Below are 12,694 nucleotides of genomic sequence, written 5' to 3'. Positions count from 1 at the left end.
ATGATTTTACTCCTGTGTGTCCAGGCGGCGTATCAATTACAGGCTGAAAACCAGGAGGCTGATTATTCCATGAGCAGCAAGAGGATTATTTCTAAAGATACCGTGATAACTGAACACGGAAACAGATCCCACTCAAGCCCGCAATTTTAAGAAGAAAAGGAACTATTTCGACGTGCAAGTTCAGATGCACCATTCTCAGCCACCACTAGTTGTCACTCTCCTACCAGTCTGAGGACCTGGGGTTTTCAGCACTGCGGTTAGAGAGAGCGAGAGAGGGAAATGCAGTGCTAATTAAACGGAGTAACTCCTAAAGCTACCTAAAGTCTCTAGCCTTGGAATGTTAAATAGTCAGACCCAGGGAACAATCAGAAAGGAAAAGGGAGGGGGGCGGGCAAGTGATGGCTGGAGAATCTCAAGCCCAGGTATTAACCCCAAGGAAACATCAGCACATCCATCCATGCAAACTCCGACGCACGCAGCCTAGCCCAGTGGGCAGCAGAAAACAGCCTACCTGAAGAATACTAGAGTTTCCCAAACGTAGACTCCAAGCGCATTGACGTTAAACATTGTTTCCGATCTGGTGATTTGTAGTCCACGAGTTTAAAAATAAAACAAAATAAAATCAGCCAATGGATAAATTTCCACTTAAAAAAATAACAGCGACGGCGGTAGTAAAAACCAAACCCCAAACCAGGCGGAATAAAGTGCTGGAACTTCCTACTTTGTCATTTTCAGACAACCCTCCTCTGAGAGAGTTGCGGCGGGGATCAGGAGGAAAACGCTGAATCGGAGGCTGTGAGTTCAGGACCCTGGACAGAGACCCCCCCCCCCGGTGGCAGCACCTTGGAGAGAGACTTGGTGTTTAAACTCCGCCGCGGATCTGTTTTCCACCCCCCCACACTGCAGTGTGGTTTGGTTGGACGAGCAGATTCCTGCACAGAAATCTCCTTTCCCTTCAGTGGGATCCCAGTCCTGGCATCGAGTTGTTGGAAGAGGCAAGGTGCAACCAGAGTACATTTGCCATGGGGGAAGGGGGATGGGGGGGAAAAAACCTAAAAAACCCCAACCCCCCCCCACCAGCCCAGCGCTTTGACTCTCCTCTGCGAGCCGGGGTGTCTTCTCCAGTTAAATCCAAGGGAATTTGTCAGTGCTGGGCATTTGCTGGATTGTCCCGGAAATCTTGCTCTCCTCCTCGAGCGTTTGGCTGCTGTTGATTCCTGCTTTCTGGGCTATTCCCCCCCCGGAGGAAGTTGTTAGTGCTGGGGGGAAGGTGTCCCATTGCTTGGGGCTCAAGTGGAGAGGAAGCCGAGGGCAAGTTTCATGGGTCTGGGACTCCCCTGGGGATCAGAAAGAAAGAAAAGTACCTCAGTGGCCTCTTAATCCATTGCATTGCCCTCCTTGCCCGGATGGAGCTCGCCAGATCTTGGGACTTTCTTGCTGCATTAATTTACTAAACAAAACAAACCCAAAAATGGGGGAAGGAGGGGGGGGGGCAGCATCCTAAGCCCTTCCCACGGGCTGCACTCATTGGTCAGTGTGCTGGAAAAGCCACTCCGGGATGTGGTTGGATAAAACGCGAGTTGGTCGGCAGAGGGTGTTAACCTTTAAAGCGCTGGCCCGGGTTTTCTTTTAAATGTATTGTGTTTTACCCCCAAAGCGCTGGCTTTTGAAGAAGCCTCTGAAACCCTCCTCCCGTGTCACACGCCTGGGCGTAGCGGCTCTTTGAGAGGGAGCCGCTTTCCCCCCCTACCCCTCCCGCGGTTTGACCAGAGGGTTGGCAAGCCGCAGAGCCCGCGACCCCCGGGCAGACAGGTAAGGAGCCCGGGGCCGATTCAAACCGCAGCGCGACGGCTCGAACCCGCCTCGGCGCCGGGCACTGCCGCGGGGTTGGTTCTGCAGGAGGGTTTTCTTCGCCCCGCAGCCAGGGCGGAGATCAGCAGAGCCTGGGGTCTGCTTGCTGCTCTGAGCGAAATTTACAACTCGATGGAGTGAATAGGAACCCCCCCCCCCCACGAATGAAACCGGTTAGCGGCTGGCTAAGTGTAACCAGATTTGGCCGCAGGCTCTGCCTTGTTTCCCCTCTCCTCTGCTGCGGACAGCGGCAAAGACAGAGCCAATTTCTGACCCCTCGGTCAGGGTTTCTTAGAGCGGAGCCTTTGGAGTGGCTTTGCCCCGCTAGTGCCCGCAGGAATGAGGAGGAGAGAGTCTGTTTATCTGGCCGTCGCGCCTTCTTTCCAGTCTCGGAAATAATCAAGCCTCTCTTTGTAGGGCTGTCTCTTAGGGGGCATCATTTCTAAAGCAACCCCCACTGCAAGCTTTCAGTCCTTGTGCTCGGAAAAGTAATGTCCTTCTTTAGACAAGCCCAGGGTTCAAAATATCCCCTTGCTCCTGCCATTCAAAAAATAGTGAAATCTGGTAGGGATTCCAGGGGGGAAGTAGGTTAGTCAGATTTACTCTAGCTATTCGGTTTCTGTAGCTGGCCTTGATTAATAACCTGCTCTGATCTGAACTGTCAGTGGCTCCTGGGGGTGTAACTATGTGCAAGGGCATCATGCATGCTGCTTGCTGACTCATGAATATACATTTACCCCTATTATCCTTCTGGGATGGGTTAGCCAGTGTCATGAAGCAAACTTTCCTCTTTTGTCCCGGAGTAATCTGAAAGCACTAGGGTGGAGTTCCAGGCAGGGAGTGTTAAATAGATCGCCAGTTAACAGTTAAATCATATTTATGCTGGCTTTTGGTGACTGCAAAGGAACAATAGCAGAGAGGGACAGGGTGGCTTTTGATTTGTGGGCCAGATCCAAGGACCAGCAAACCCCATTGGATCTGATTCCCCAGTAGGACTGAGTATCTCTTGGGATTTCTCTCAATATCCATAGATTCACAGAGGTCCCTTCTAGCCTCATAATCTATGCTCATCTAGTCTGACCTCCTGCATAATGCAGGCCCTGGCACGTCACTGAATTAATTCCCCTTTGAACTTTTAGAAAAAAAAATCCAATCGTGATTTAAAATTTAAGATCAAGTTCAAGCAGCAAATCAGTGCTAGAGCTGGGAGTTGAATCAGGGGGACAAATTCAGCAGTGCTGTCTGAGTGGTGTAAATTACACCCCTGTTCATTAACAAGGCCCTTGGCAACCCAGACAGGGAGGGCATTCACCCATCAGAGTGCTGGTGGCAGGTATCTCCACTGTCCTGGCCTCAGGTGTTCCGCGTCGGGTGGGTGAGTAGGGAAGATGGCTTTCGTTTAGACTCCTTAGGAGCCCTGCTGGTGAAGGTTGTTGAGGGGTTGCTCTGGATCAGTGTTTTTCTTGCTTGCCCCTTAACTAGCCAGAGCCACCCACTTTTTGAACTGTTTTATCTTCCCGCAGTGCCCTTGGGAGATTTCTGCCTCTTTATATCAGTGAAACTTTCTCCATCCTCCACTCTCCACTCGAAGGCTCTCCATTTCAGGGCCCTCTGCCAGAGTTTTCTCCAGTATAAGCTAGTAGTAACCGTGGGTGAATTTGGCCCCAGGTTTCATGACTTCCAGTCCTGTGCTTTAACCCAGATGCATCCCCAGCAATTCTGAAAATAGCTCCAGGGGAAAAGGGAAGTGGCCATAATGCAATTATCCAAATGTTTTTTGGACACTGTGTTTTGTTTTGTTTTGCTCTCCCTGAAGGCGAGGGCAGTGAGACTGGAAACTGGAAACCTTCTTCAGTTTTATGTAAGGAAACATGGTTGGGAGAAAATCTAATCCTGACTCCAAGCCAGTTCTTCGAACATTAGAGTAAGTAACCTTTGCTGTCAGGATTCCTTTCCCCAGGTTTGTCCTTTGTTACTCTTCAAAATGTGTTTAGAATTATATCCCATTTCTGTGTGATCCATTTGGAGAGGGTCAGTTGTCCTAGTTTTCTAGTAGATTCAGTTGCTCAAAATGCTTTTGAACGATATTTTTAAAAAAATCTGTCATTGATGACACATGCATGAAAACCCAGGGAAGTTGCAGGGGGCAAGAAATATACACAAGAATATTAAAAAAAATCACAATGGTCCATCTAGCTCAGTATTCTGTCTTCTGACAGTGGCCAGTGCCAGATGCTTCAGAGGGAATGAACAGAACAGGGCAATTTCAAGTGATTCATCCCTGACTTCCAATCCCAGCTTCTGGTAGCTGAAGGTTTAGGGACACCCAGCTTCTGGTAGCTGAAGGTTTAGGTTACCTCCCTAACCATCTTGGCTAGTGGCACTTGATGGATCTATTCTCCATGAACGTATCTGATTCTTTTTTTGAACCCAGTTATACTTTTGGCCTTCACAACATCCCCTGGCAATGAGTTCCACATTGTGCATGTGCATTGTGTGAAGAAGTACTTCCATATGTTTGTTTTAAATATGCTAAAACTGAGGAATTCACATCAAAGGCAAGGGAAACAACATATATAGGGCAGATTTCTTAACTTTGCGGTGGTATGGAAAACTGATGCTGGGTGAAATTCACTCCCATGCATGGGGGAAATACAAGACCTCTAGCACCACTTTGGCCCGTAAGAGACATAAGTGGTGCCTACGCTTTGTGCTTTGGCTATTTGTAGGGAGGATTTTTTTACTCTTTGGGAATAAAATTAAAAATGATTTTGGATGAAGGGATTGGTATTTAATAAGACTTTACACTTGTCTAGGACCTTTCATGGAAGGATTTCAAAGAGCTTTACCAACTCCTCTGAGCTAAGTACTATTATCGCCATATTACTGATGAGAAAAATGGAAGGCAAAGTGATTTGTCCAAGATCACAGAATGCATCAGAGAAAGAGCCAGGAATAAAACCTGGAAGCCCCTGCTTGAGCGGGTTCTCAGTCCCCTGCTCAGCTAGGAACCCTCCCTTCCTACAGAATAACAGCGAGGTAAAAAGTGCATTGGAGAAAAAGACAGAGCTGAGAAGAGGAGTGCAACAAAAACCTTAGGAAACCTGACATCTGAGGACAGGTTAAAATGGGCATGGTTAGTCTTGAGAAAAGAAGACTGAAGGGGGACCTGGTAATAGCCTTCAAACACTATCAAAAGGATGTGGAGAAATTGGAAAGAGTCCAGTGGAGGGCAACAAAAATGATTAGGGGGCTGGAACACATGACTTATGAGGAGAGGCTGAGGGAACTGGGATTGTTTAGTCTGCAGAAGAGAAGAATGAAGGGGGATTTGATAGCTGCTTTCAACTACCTGAAAGGGGGTTCCAAAGAGGATGGAGCTCGGCTGTTCTCAGTGGTAGCAGATGACAGAATGAGGAGTAATGGTCTCAAGTTGCAGTGGAGGACGTTTAGGTTGGATATTAGGAAAAACTTTTTCACTAGGAGGGTGGTGAAGCACTGGAATGGGTTACCTAGGGAGATGGTGGAATCTCCTTCCTTAGAGGTTTTTAAGGTCAGGCTTGACAAAGCCCTGGCTGGGATGATTTTCTTGGGGATTGATCCTGCTTTGAGCAGGGGGTTGGACTAGATGACCTCCTGAGGTCCCTTCCAACCCTGATATTTTATGATTCTATGTTAATGGCTGTTATAAAGAGGATGGTGATCAGTTGTTCTCCATGCTCACTGCAGGCAGGACAAGAAGGAATGAGCTTAATCTCCAGCAAGGAAGACATAGGTTAGATATTAGGAAAAGCTAACTGGTACTGAATTAGGCTTCCTAGGGAGGTGTTGGAATCCCCCTCACTGGAGGTTTTTTAGAACAGGTTGGACAAACACCTGTCAAGGATGGTCTAGGTTTACTTGGTCCTGTCTCAGTGCGGGGTGCTGGACTTGATGACCTCTCAAGGTTCCTTCCAGCCTGATATTTCGATGATTCTATAGGAGGAGCGAGTGGGATTGGGGCGGGGTGGGGGGAGAAATCAGGAGAAAAATGAAAAGGCAAGCAGTTATAATGAGGGAATAGAGACAAAGTGAGAAGATGAAGAAGTAAGAAGAAAGGGAGCGGAGGGCAGGACAGCAGTAAATGATTATACAGTACCAAGTCTCCTCTGTGACACAATTACAGTGTGAAGCCACCTCTCATGATGACATTTAGAGGAGGGAGAGAGGAGTGCTAGGTACCTAGATAGTGATTTGCCAGGCTTCAGTGATTCTTTGTAAAGAGAGATGATAGTGGGAGTGTCAGTTAAGGGTTGGTGTGGCCAGCCTGGTTGTTATGAAGCATTCTGATTAGTTTCAGAGTAACAGCTGTGTTAGTCTGTATTCGCAAAAATAAAAGGAGTACTTGTGGCACCTTAGAAACTAACCAATTTATTTGAGCATAAGCTTTCATGAGCTACAGCTCACTTCATCTGATGCATACTGTGGAAACTGCAGAAGACATTATATACACAGAGACCATGAAACAATACCTCCTCCCACCCCACTATCCTGCTGGTAATAGCTTATCTAAAGTGATCACTCTCCTTACAATGTGTATGATAATCAAGTTGGGCCATTTCCAGCACAAATCCAGGTTTTCTCACCCCCCCCACCTTTTAAAAAAAACACACACACAAACTCACTCTCCTGCTGGTAATAGCTTATCCAAAGTGACCACTCTCCTTACAATGTGTATGAAAATCAAGGTGGGCCATTTCCAGCACAAATCCAGGTTTTCTCACCAGAAAACCTGGATTTGTGCTGGAAATGGCCCACCTTGATTATCATGCACATTGTAGGGAGAGTGATCACTTTAGATAAGCTATTACCAGCAGGAGAGTGGGGTGGGAGGAGGTATTGTTTCATGGTCTCTGTGTATATAATGTCTTCTGCAGTTTCCACAGTATGCATCCGATGAAGTGAGCTGTAGCTCATGAAAGCGCATGCTCAAATAAATTGGTTATTCTCTAAGGTGCCACAAGTACTCCTTTTCATTCCGATTAGTGTGAGGGTATATGAAGGCTAGCCTGAGGGCACCTCTGTGTCTGAGATCACTCCTGGCTTTCTCACAATATTAGGATGGCTTCCTTGGTTTGCAAAAGGTATTTGTTACTGCGGTAAGCCACCTACTAGCTCATGAAGGAGGAGGTATTTGGTGGCCTAGCAGGGGCAAAAATGTATGGAGTTTGGGCAGGATTTGCAGATTTGGTAGTTTAAGGATGAACAGAAGAGGAGAAAATATGAACACGGTTGGAAGAGCTACAGTACCATGTAGTGTAGGCTGGTAGGACTACATTTCCTTCTTCAGTTTCCTTTTACAGCTGAGGCTGTATTTGATTTTCCTTTGTTTCTTTTTACAATTATAATAGCTAATACTTTTCTTGAGTGTCCCCCCCCTCCTGAAAACACCCATGCTCGTTTCCACATTAACTATCTCAGTCATGCAGAACTAAGGGCCTGAGGCAAAGCCCATTGGGATAGTTCTAGGAAAGAAAGTCTGGATAGGGCACTGGATTGTGACTCAAGAGAGCTGGGTTCAGATACTGACTCAGTCCGATGTGAACTTGGGAATGTTACCTAATCGATCTTCTGCTTCCATTCTGCATCTGTAAAATGGGATAATACTTCTGTACCTCTCTGGGATATTGTAAGGACAAAATCTCTTCTGTAGATATTCTTATATTGCTATCACTGGTGTGGTACCTTCCAGTAGTGCATTAAACTATGAGTAACATCTGTCACATGTTTGTTCTCTCTTCCTCTCTCCATGGGGAGAAATATTTGGAATGGATTTGTTTTGGATCTTTGAAATCATATATATATTTATATTAGGGCTGTCAATTAATTGCAGTTAACCCATGCGATTAACTCAAAAAATTAATCGCGATTAAAAAATTGTGATTAATAGCACTGTTAAACTATAGAATACCAATTGAAATTTATTAAATATTTTTGGAAGTTTTTCTACATTTTCAAATATATTGATTTATATTACAACAGAGACTACAAAGTGTACAGTGCTCACTTTATATTATTTTTGATGACAAATATTTGAGCTGCAAAAAGATAAAAGAAATAGTATTTTTCAATTCACCTCAAACAAGTACTGCAGTGCAATCTCTTTATTGTGAAAGTGCAATGTTAAAATGTAGAATTTCTTTGTTACATAACTGCACGCAAAAACAAAACAATGTAAAACTTTAGAGCCTACAAGTCCACTCAGTCCTACTTCTTGTTCAGCCAATCGCTCAGACAAACAAGTTTGTTTACATTTACGGGACATAATGTTGCCTGCTTCTTATTTATGTCATCAGAAAGTGTGTTCATATGGCACTCTTATAGCTGTTGTTTCAAGGTATTTACGTGCCATATATGCTAAACATTCATATACCCCTTCATGCTTTGGCCACCATTGCAGAGGACATGCTTCTATGCTGAAGACACTCGTTAAAAAAATAATATGTTAATTAAATTTGTGACTGAACTCCTTGGAGGAGAATTATATGTCTCCTGCTCTGTTTTACCCGCATTTTGCCATATATTTCATGTTATAGCAGTCTCGGATGATGACCCAGCACATGTTCATTTTAAGAACACTTTCACTGCAGATTTGACAAAACGCAAAGAAGGTACCACTGTGAGATTTCTAAAAATTGCTACAGCACTCGACCCAAGGTTTAAGAATCTCAAGTGCCTTCCAAAATCTGAGAGGGATGAGGTGTGGAACATGCTTTCAGAAGTTTTAAAAGAGCAGCACGCCGATGTGAAAACCACAGAACCCGAATCGCCAAAAAAGAAAATCAACCTTTGGCTGGTGGCATCTGACTCAGATGATGAAAATGAACATGCGTTGGACTGCACTGCTTTGGATTGTTATTGAGCAGAACCCCCATCAGCATGGACGTATGTTCTCTGGAATGGTGGTTGAAGCATGAAGGGACATATGAATCTTTAGCACATCTGGCATGTAAATATCTTGTGATGCCAGCTACATACGAACACCTGTTCTCACTTTCAGGTGACATTGTAAACAAGAAGTGGGCAGCATTATCTCCTGCAAATGTAAACAAACTTGTTTGTCTGAGCGATTGGCTGAACAAGAAGTAGGACTGAGTGGACTTGTAGGCGCTAGAGTTTTACATTCTTTTATTTTTGAATATAGTTATTTTTTGTATATAATTTTATATTTGTAAGTTCAACTTTCACGATAAAAAGACTGCACTACAGTACTTAGTATTTTTCAATTAATCTAATACTTTTCTTTTGTTTTTTACAGTGCAAATATTTTAAGCAAAAATAAAAATAGTGAGCACTGTACACTTTGTATTCTGTGTTATAATTTAAATAAACATATTTGAAAATGTAGAAAACATTCAAAAATATTTCAATGGTATTCTATTATTGTTTAACAGCAGGATTAATTGCGAGTAATTTTTTTAATCATGCAATTAATGGAGATTAATTTTTTTGATTGCTTGACAGCCCTAATATCTATATACCTCATCATTGTCATACGTGAGCACCTTACAACCATTAATGAATTGCAGTGTTGTTGTCAATGTGTTGGTCCCCAGGTATGAGAGAGACAAGATAGGAAAGGTAATATCTTCTATTTGACCAACTTCTATTGGTGGAAGGGGACAAGCTTTTGAGCCTCACCCACCTTGTCTCAATAACTAATGAGAAAAATAAATACACATGTTGCTACTCTGTTTCTGTTAGAGAAGGTGTCCCTGATTTGTTGCCCTTGGAGTAGAAGGCTGCGAGGTTTGTGATGGTCCTTAGTGCTTGGGGAGCTCCTTCCACAGTCTTGGGTCAGCCCCTAAGAAAGCTCTGTCTCATGAAGGGTTATGAGATGCTCTGATTCGACAATGATGAAGGCCAGGTAGTACCTAGATCAGTGTGAGTCTTTCCTTTGATTTTAATGAGCTTTGGGTCAGTCCCTACATCTTTCCCAAAGAGACGAAGTAACAGAACATGCAATAATAAAGCCAGAACATGTACATAGTATAGCCTTTCTGCTGTTTGTTGATTTGGACCATGAAATGGGGGTATAAATGGGACTGGTCAGAAATTTTCCATCAAAGTAATTTTTGATAAAAAATTGAGTTGTTGACAACAGTGTTTTGCAGAAAGTGCCTGTTTTCCTAGAAAAATGGAGTTTTTTTGGTCAGAAAAATCATATTCTGTTTTGTTTTTGATGAAACCATCCACCCACCCAACCAACAGCAAATTCAATTGTATTTAACTTTGCCACGGGGGTGGGGGAAGCCCATTTTCCAACCACTTCCTTCTGTGCTTCTGTCATGGCTATGGTGGTACTGAAATTCATGTTATTGAATCATTGAGATATGAGTACTTGGGAGGAGAATGTCCTTGGAAAGGATTAAATTCAGAAAGTCATGACAAAAGAACCTTCCAGAAGAACCTATCAAACTCACACCCAGCATAATCATTAACGGGGTCTGCAAGAGCAAGCAGACCCCCTTGTTTGGATGGAGCATCAAACAAGCACTGGACTAAACTGTGCTCAGTATTGAGAACAGAAGGAACCATGTGGTGTGGGGCAGGGTGATATGGGATTGGTCTGGGGGATTTTCAAGCCAGTAGACTGGAGAGAGATTTCTGGCAACAGGTGCTGGACCCACTAGAATGCCAACTTGAAATTCTTGCAAGTGGAATTACCTGTGTGCAGCTTTTCTGTTGTTTTTGCTAACTCCCATTCAAGGTGAATGGGACTTGTGTACGTATTGTGAGTGACGTATACTAGGAGGAAGATCCTGGGTCTCTGTGTCATTTACTTCATTCCTTGGGAGGAATGGACCAAACGTAGTGTCTGTCTGTGGATGGGGCTCAGATATTGCAATGATGGGCATGGTATAAGGTCCACAGTAGAATAGAATCAGACTACTGCTTTCAACTGATCAGCCACCAGGCAATATCTAGAGCCTAACATTGAGGAGCCCGTATATGTTTTAAACTTCATAACCCACAGCAAGATGTGACTGGCACATGAACAACTAGTCATTGGCACACCGAGCCAAATTCTCTTCAGTGCCATTGATTATGTCAATGGTCTTGAGGTCATTGGGTTGGCAAGGAGGGAGCCTGTGAATTGTGTTCTGTGAGGCAGGGCCATGTGTCAAGTTAGCCTCAGATACTTCAGCAATCTCGTGGCTTTCCCCTCTTTGCCAGCACCTCTGAATTTGTTTCTTCTCCTGTTCCATTACTAATGATGACAATGCCAACTTTCCTGACACCAGTGATTGTTCACTACTTAATCATGATGGTCAGCGTATCTGACATTTAGTGGCATTTCTCTTCACTTTCCCTTTAGTATTCAATTTGGGCAACTAACCTTTTGTTTTTTAAGTGGGCACCAGTGTCAGAGTTCAAGGCAACTTCCCCCCTATTCCCTCTCCATGGTCCAGCCAGGGGACCCGCTGTCAGGCTTCCGGCTCCCCAACTGTCACCTCTCTTGGGTGGAGACACCTATCTCTTTCCCTACTGACAGGGGTTTTCCAGGCTGTGCAATTCCCTGCCTGCATTGTGAGTCCCCTAGCAAGTCTGACTGCTTAAGCAGGCTGCAGAGGCTATGAGCAGTGTAATTACCCCCAGTTATAAGGTACCACACAGCTTTTCCTAAGCAAGCACATTTATTCTTAAGGTGAAAGCATTATAGCGAAAACGTATTAAAAACAATTCTAAGAACCTAAACTTATGCTAATAAGCTTACCAGAGATCACCCCAGATCTAAAGGGGAGCTGGTTCCAATACTTCAAACCCCACCAACTGGTTTTTCTGTGGTTGCATGTTCCTAATCACCTTGACTCAAAACAAGAACACCCAGGGATCTGTGAGTGGCTCCTTTATATAATTTGGGCCTCCGATCTTATCCTCATGTAACAGGTGATCAGAGGACAAAGGACCCCTACTCGGGGTGAAGCTTCAAAAGGCCGAGTTCTTGCATAACCATCAGGGGTATATTTGCATACACCTCCCCCTAGAGATTTCCTTGGAAACCCATCCAACTTTGTTTGTCCCATAAGTTTCTTCTTGTCTGGCACATTGTTTCAAACTGGTCATGTCTCCCAAGTTACAGACAAGTCTGAAGTAATGCATAATCTCTGCATTTTTAATACAATGGACTCCAAAGCTACTTGAACTCAATTCAGTCAGATTTGTCAAAGATATTGCAGAAAATGGCCGTATTTGTCATGACCACTGCTTATTCCCCACCTGATGTCATAATACTCTATGACATCACACTTAACTGCTCTGCTAATGATTGCTGTAATAAGCAGAGGTTTGTGACTTAAATAATTTGGTGGCTATTACCTAATTCCTGGGGCTGCTCCTACCTTTCCTTTCTGCAGACAATGGTGTAAGAGAGATCATCTCACCTGTTCACCTTCTCTCCCAATCCCTAACGACGTGCTTTTCACAGTGCCACTAAAAGGGGCAACACAAAGGGCTGGGTTGTATGGGAGATCCACAGACCACATTTTAGAACCACTGACTAGGGACTTGGGTTGAAGTTCCCACTAAATATGCTGTTGCATTTTAGCAATGCCTCATTTCCTCTACCAGACAATATGCTTTCCCTATGGCAAAGTCAAGAACATAGGAAGAGGACATTTTATTCATATCTCTTCTCATTCAGCAAATCCAGAAGCCTGCAGGCATTCCAAAGGGTCGCTCTCAGCATAGATATTTTAATTACGCCATGTAACTTTAAAAAGGAATTTATCCACAAACCAGAATACAGGCCTCATTACTGCAGTACTTCTGTAAAAGCTAGAAGTACTGGTTTGGGGCTTAA

General features: G+C 44.2%; 1 protein-coding gene and 1 long non-coding RNA gene across 2 annotated transcripts in view; one reads left to right on the top strand and one right to left on the bottom strand.

The window, feature by feature from the left end:
• Positions 1–1,438, bottom strand: part of GLRA1 (glycine receptor alpha 1) — a 64,359-nt gene extending 62,921 nt beyond the window's left edge. Inside the window, exons 1-2 of the mRNA XM_084636900.1 lie at positions 1,365–1,438; positions 512–577 (exon numbers count right to left, since the gene is read on the bottom strand). Coding sequence (XP_084493026.1) covers positions 512–577; positions 1,365–1,390 — 92 coding nt within the window. The 5' untranslated portion in view covers positions 1,391–1,438. The remainder of the gene's footprint in view (positions 1–511; positions 578–1,364) is intronic.
• Positions 1,439–1,662: 224 nt separating this feature from the next.
• LOC311525470 overlaps positions 1,663–12,694 on the top strand; it is a 147,309-nt gene continuing 136,277 nt past the window's right edge. Inside the window, exons 1-2 of the long non-coding RNA XR_014712786.1 lie at positions 1,663–1,812; positions 3,668–3,775. This is a non-coding gene — a long non-coding RNA (uncharacterized lncRNA). The remainder of the gene's footprint in view (positions 1,813–3,667; positions 3,776–12,694) is intronic.

The sequence above is a fragment of the Lepidochelys olivacea genome (assembly GCF_965140295.1).
Source record: "Lepidochelys olivacea isolate rLepOli2 genome assembly, chromosome: 8".
NCBI classification, from domain to species: domain Eukaryota; kingdom Metazoa; phylum Chordata; order Testudines; family Cheloniidae; genus Lepidochelys; species Lepidochelys olivacea.
Note: the sequence above shows the minus strand (reverse complement) of the source record. Positions and strands in the feature narration are given on the sequence as shown.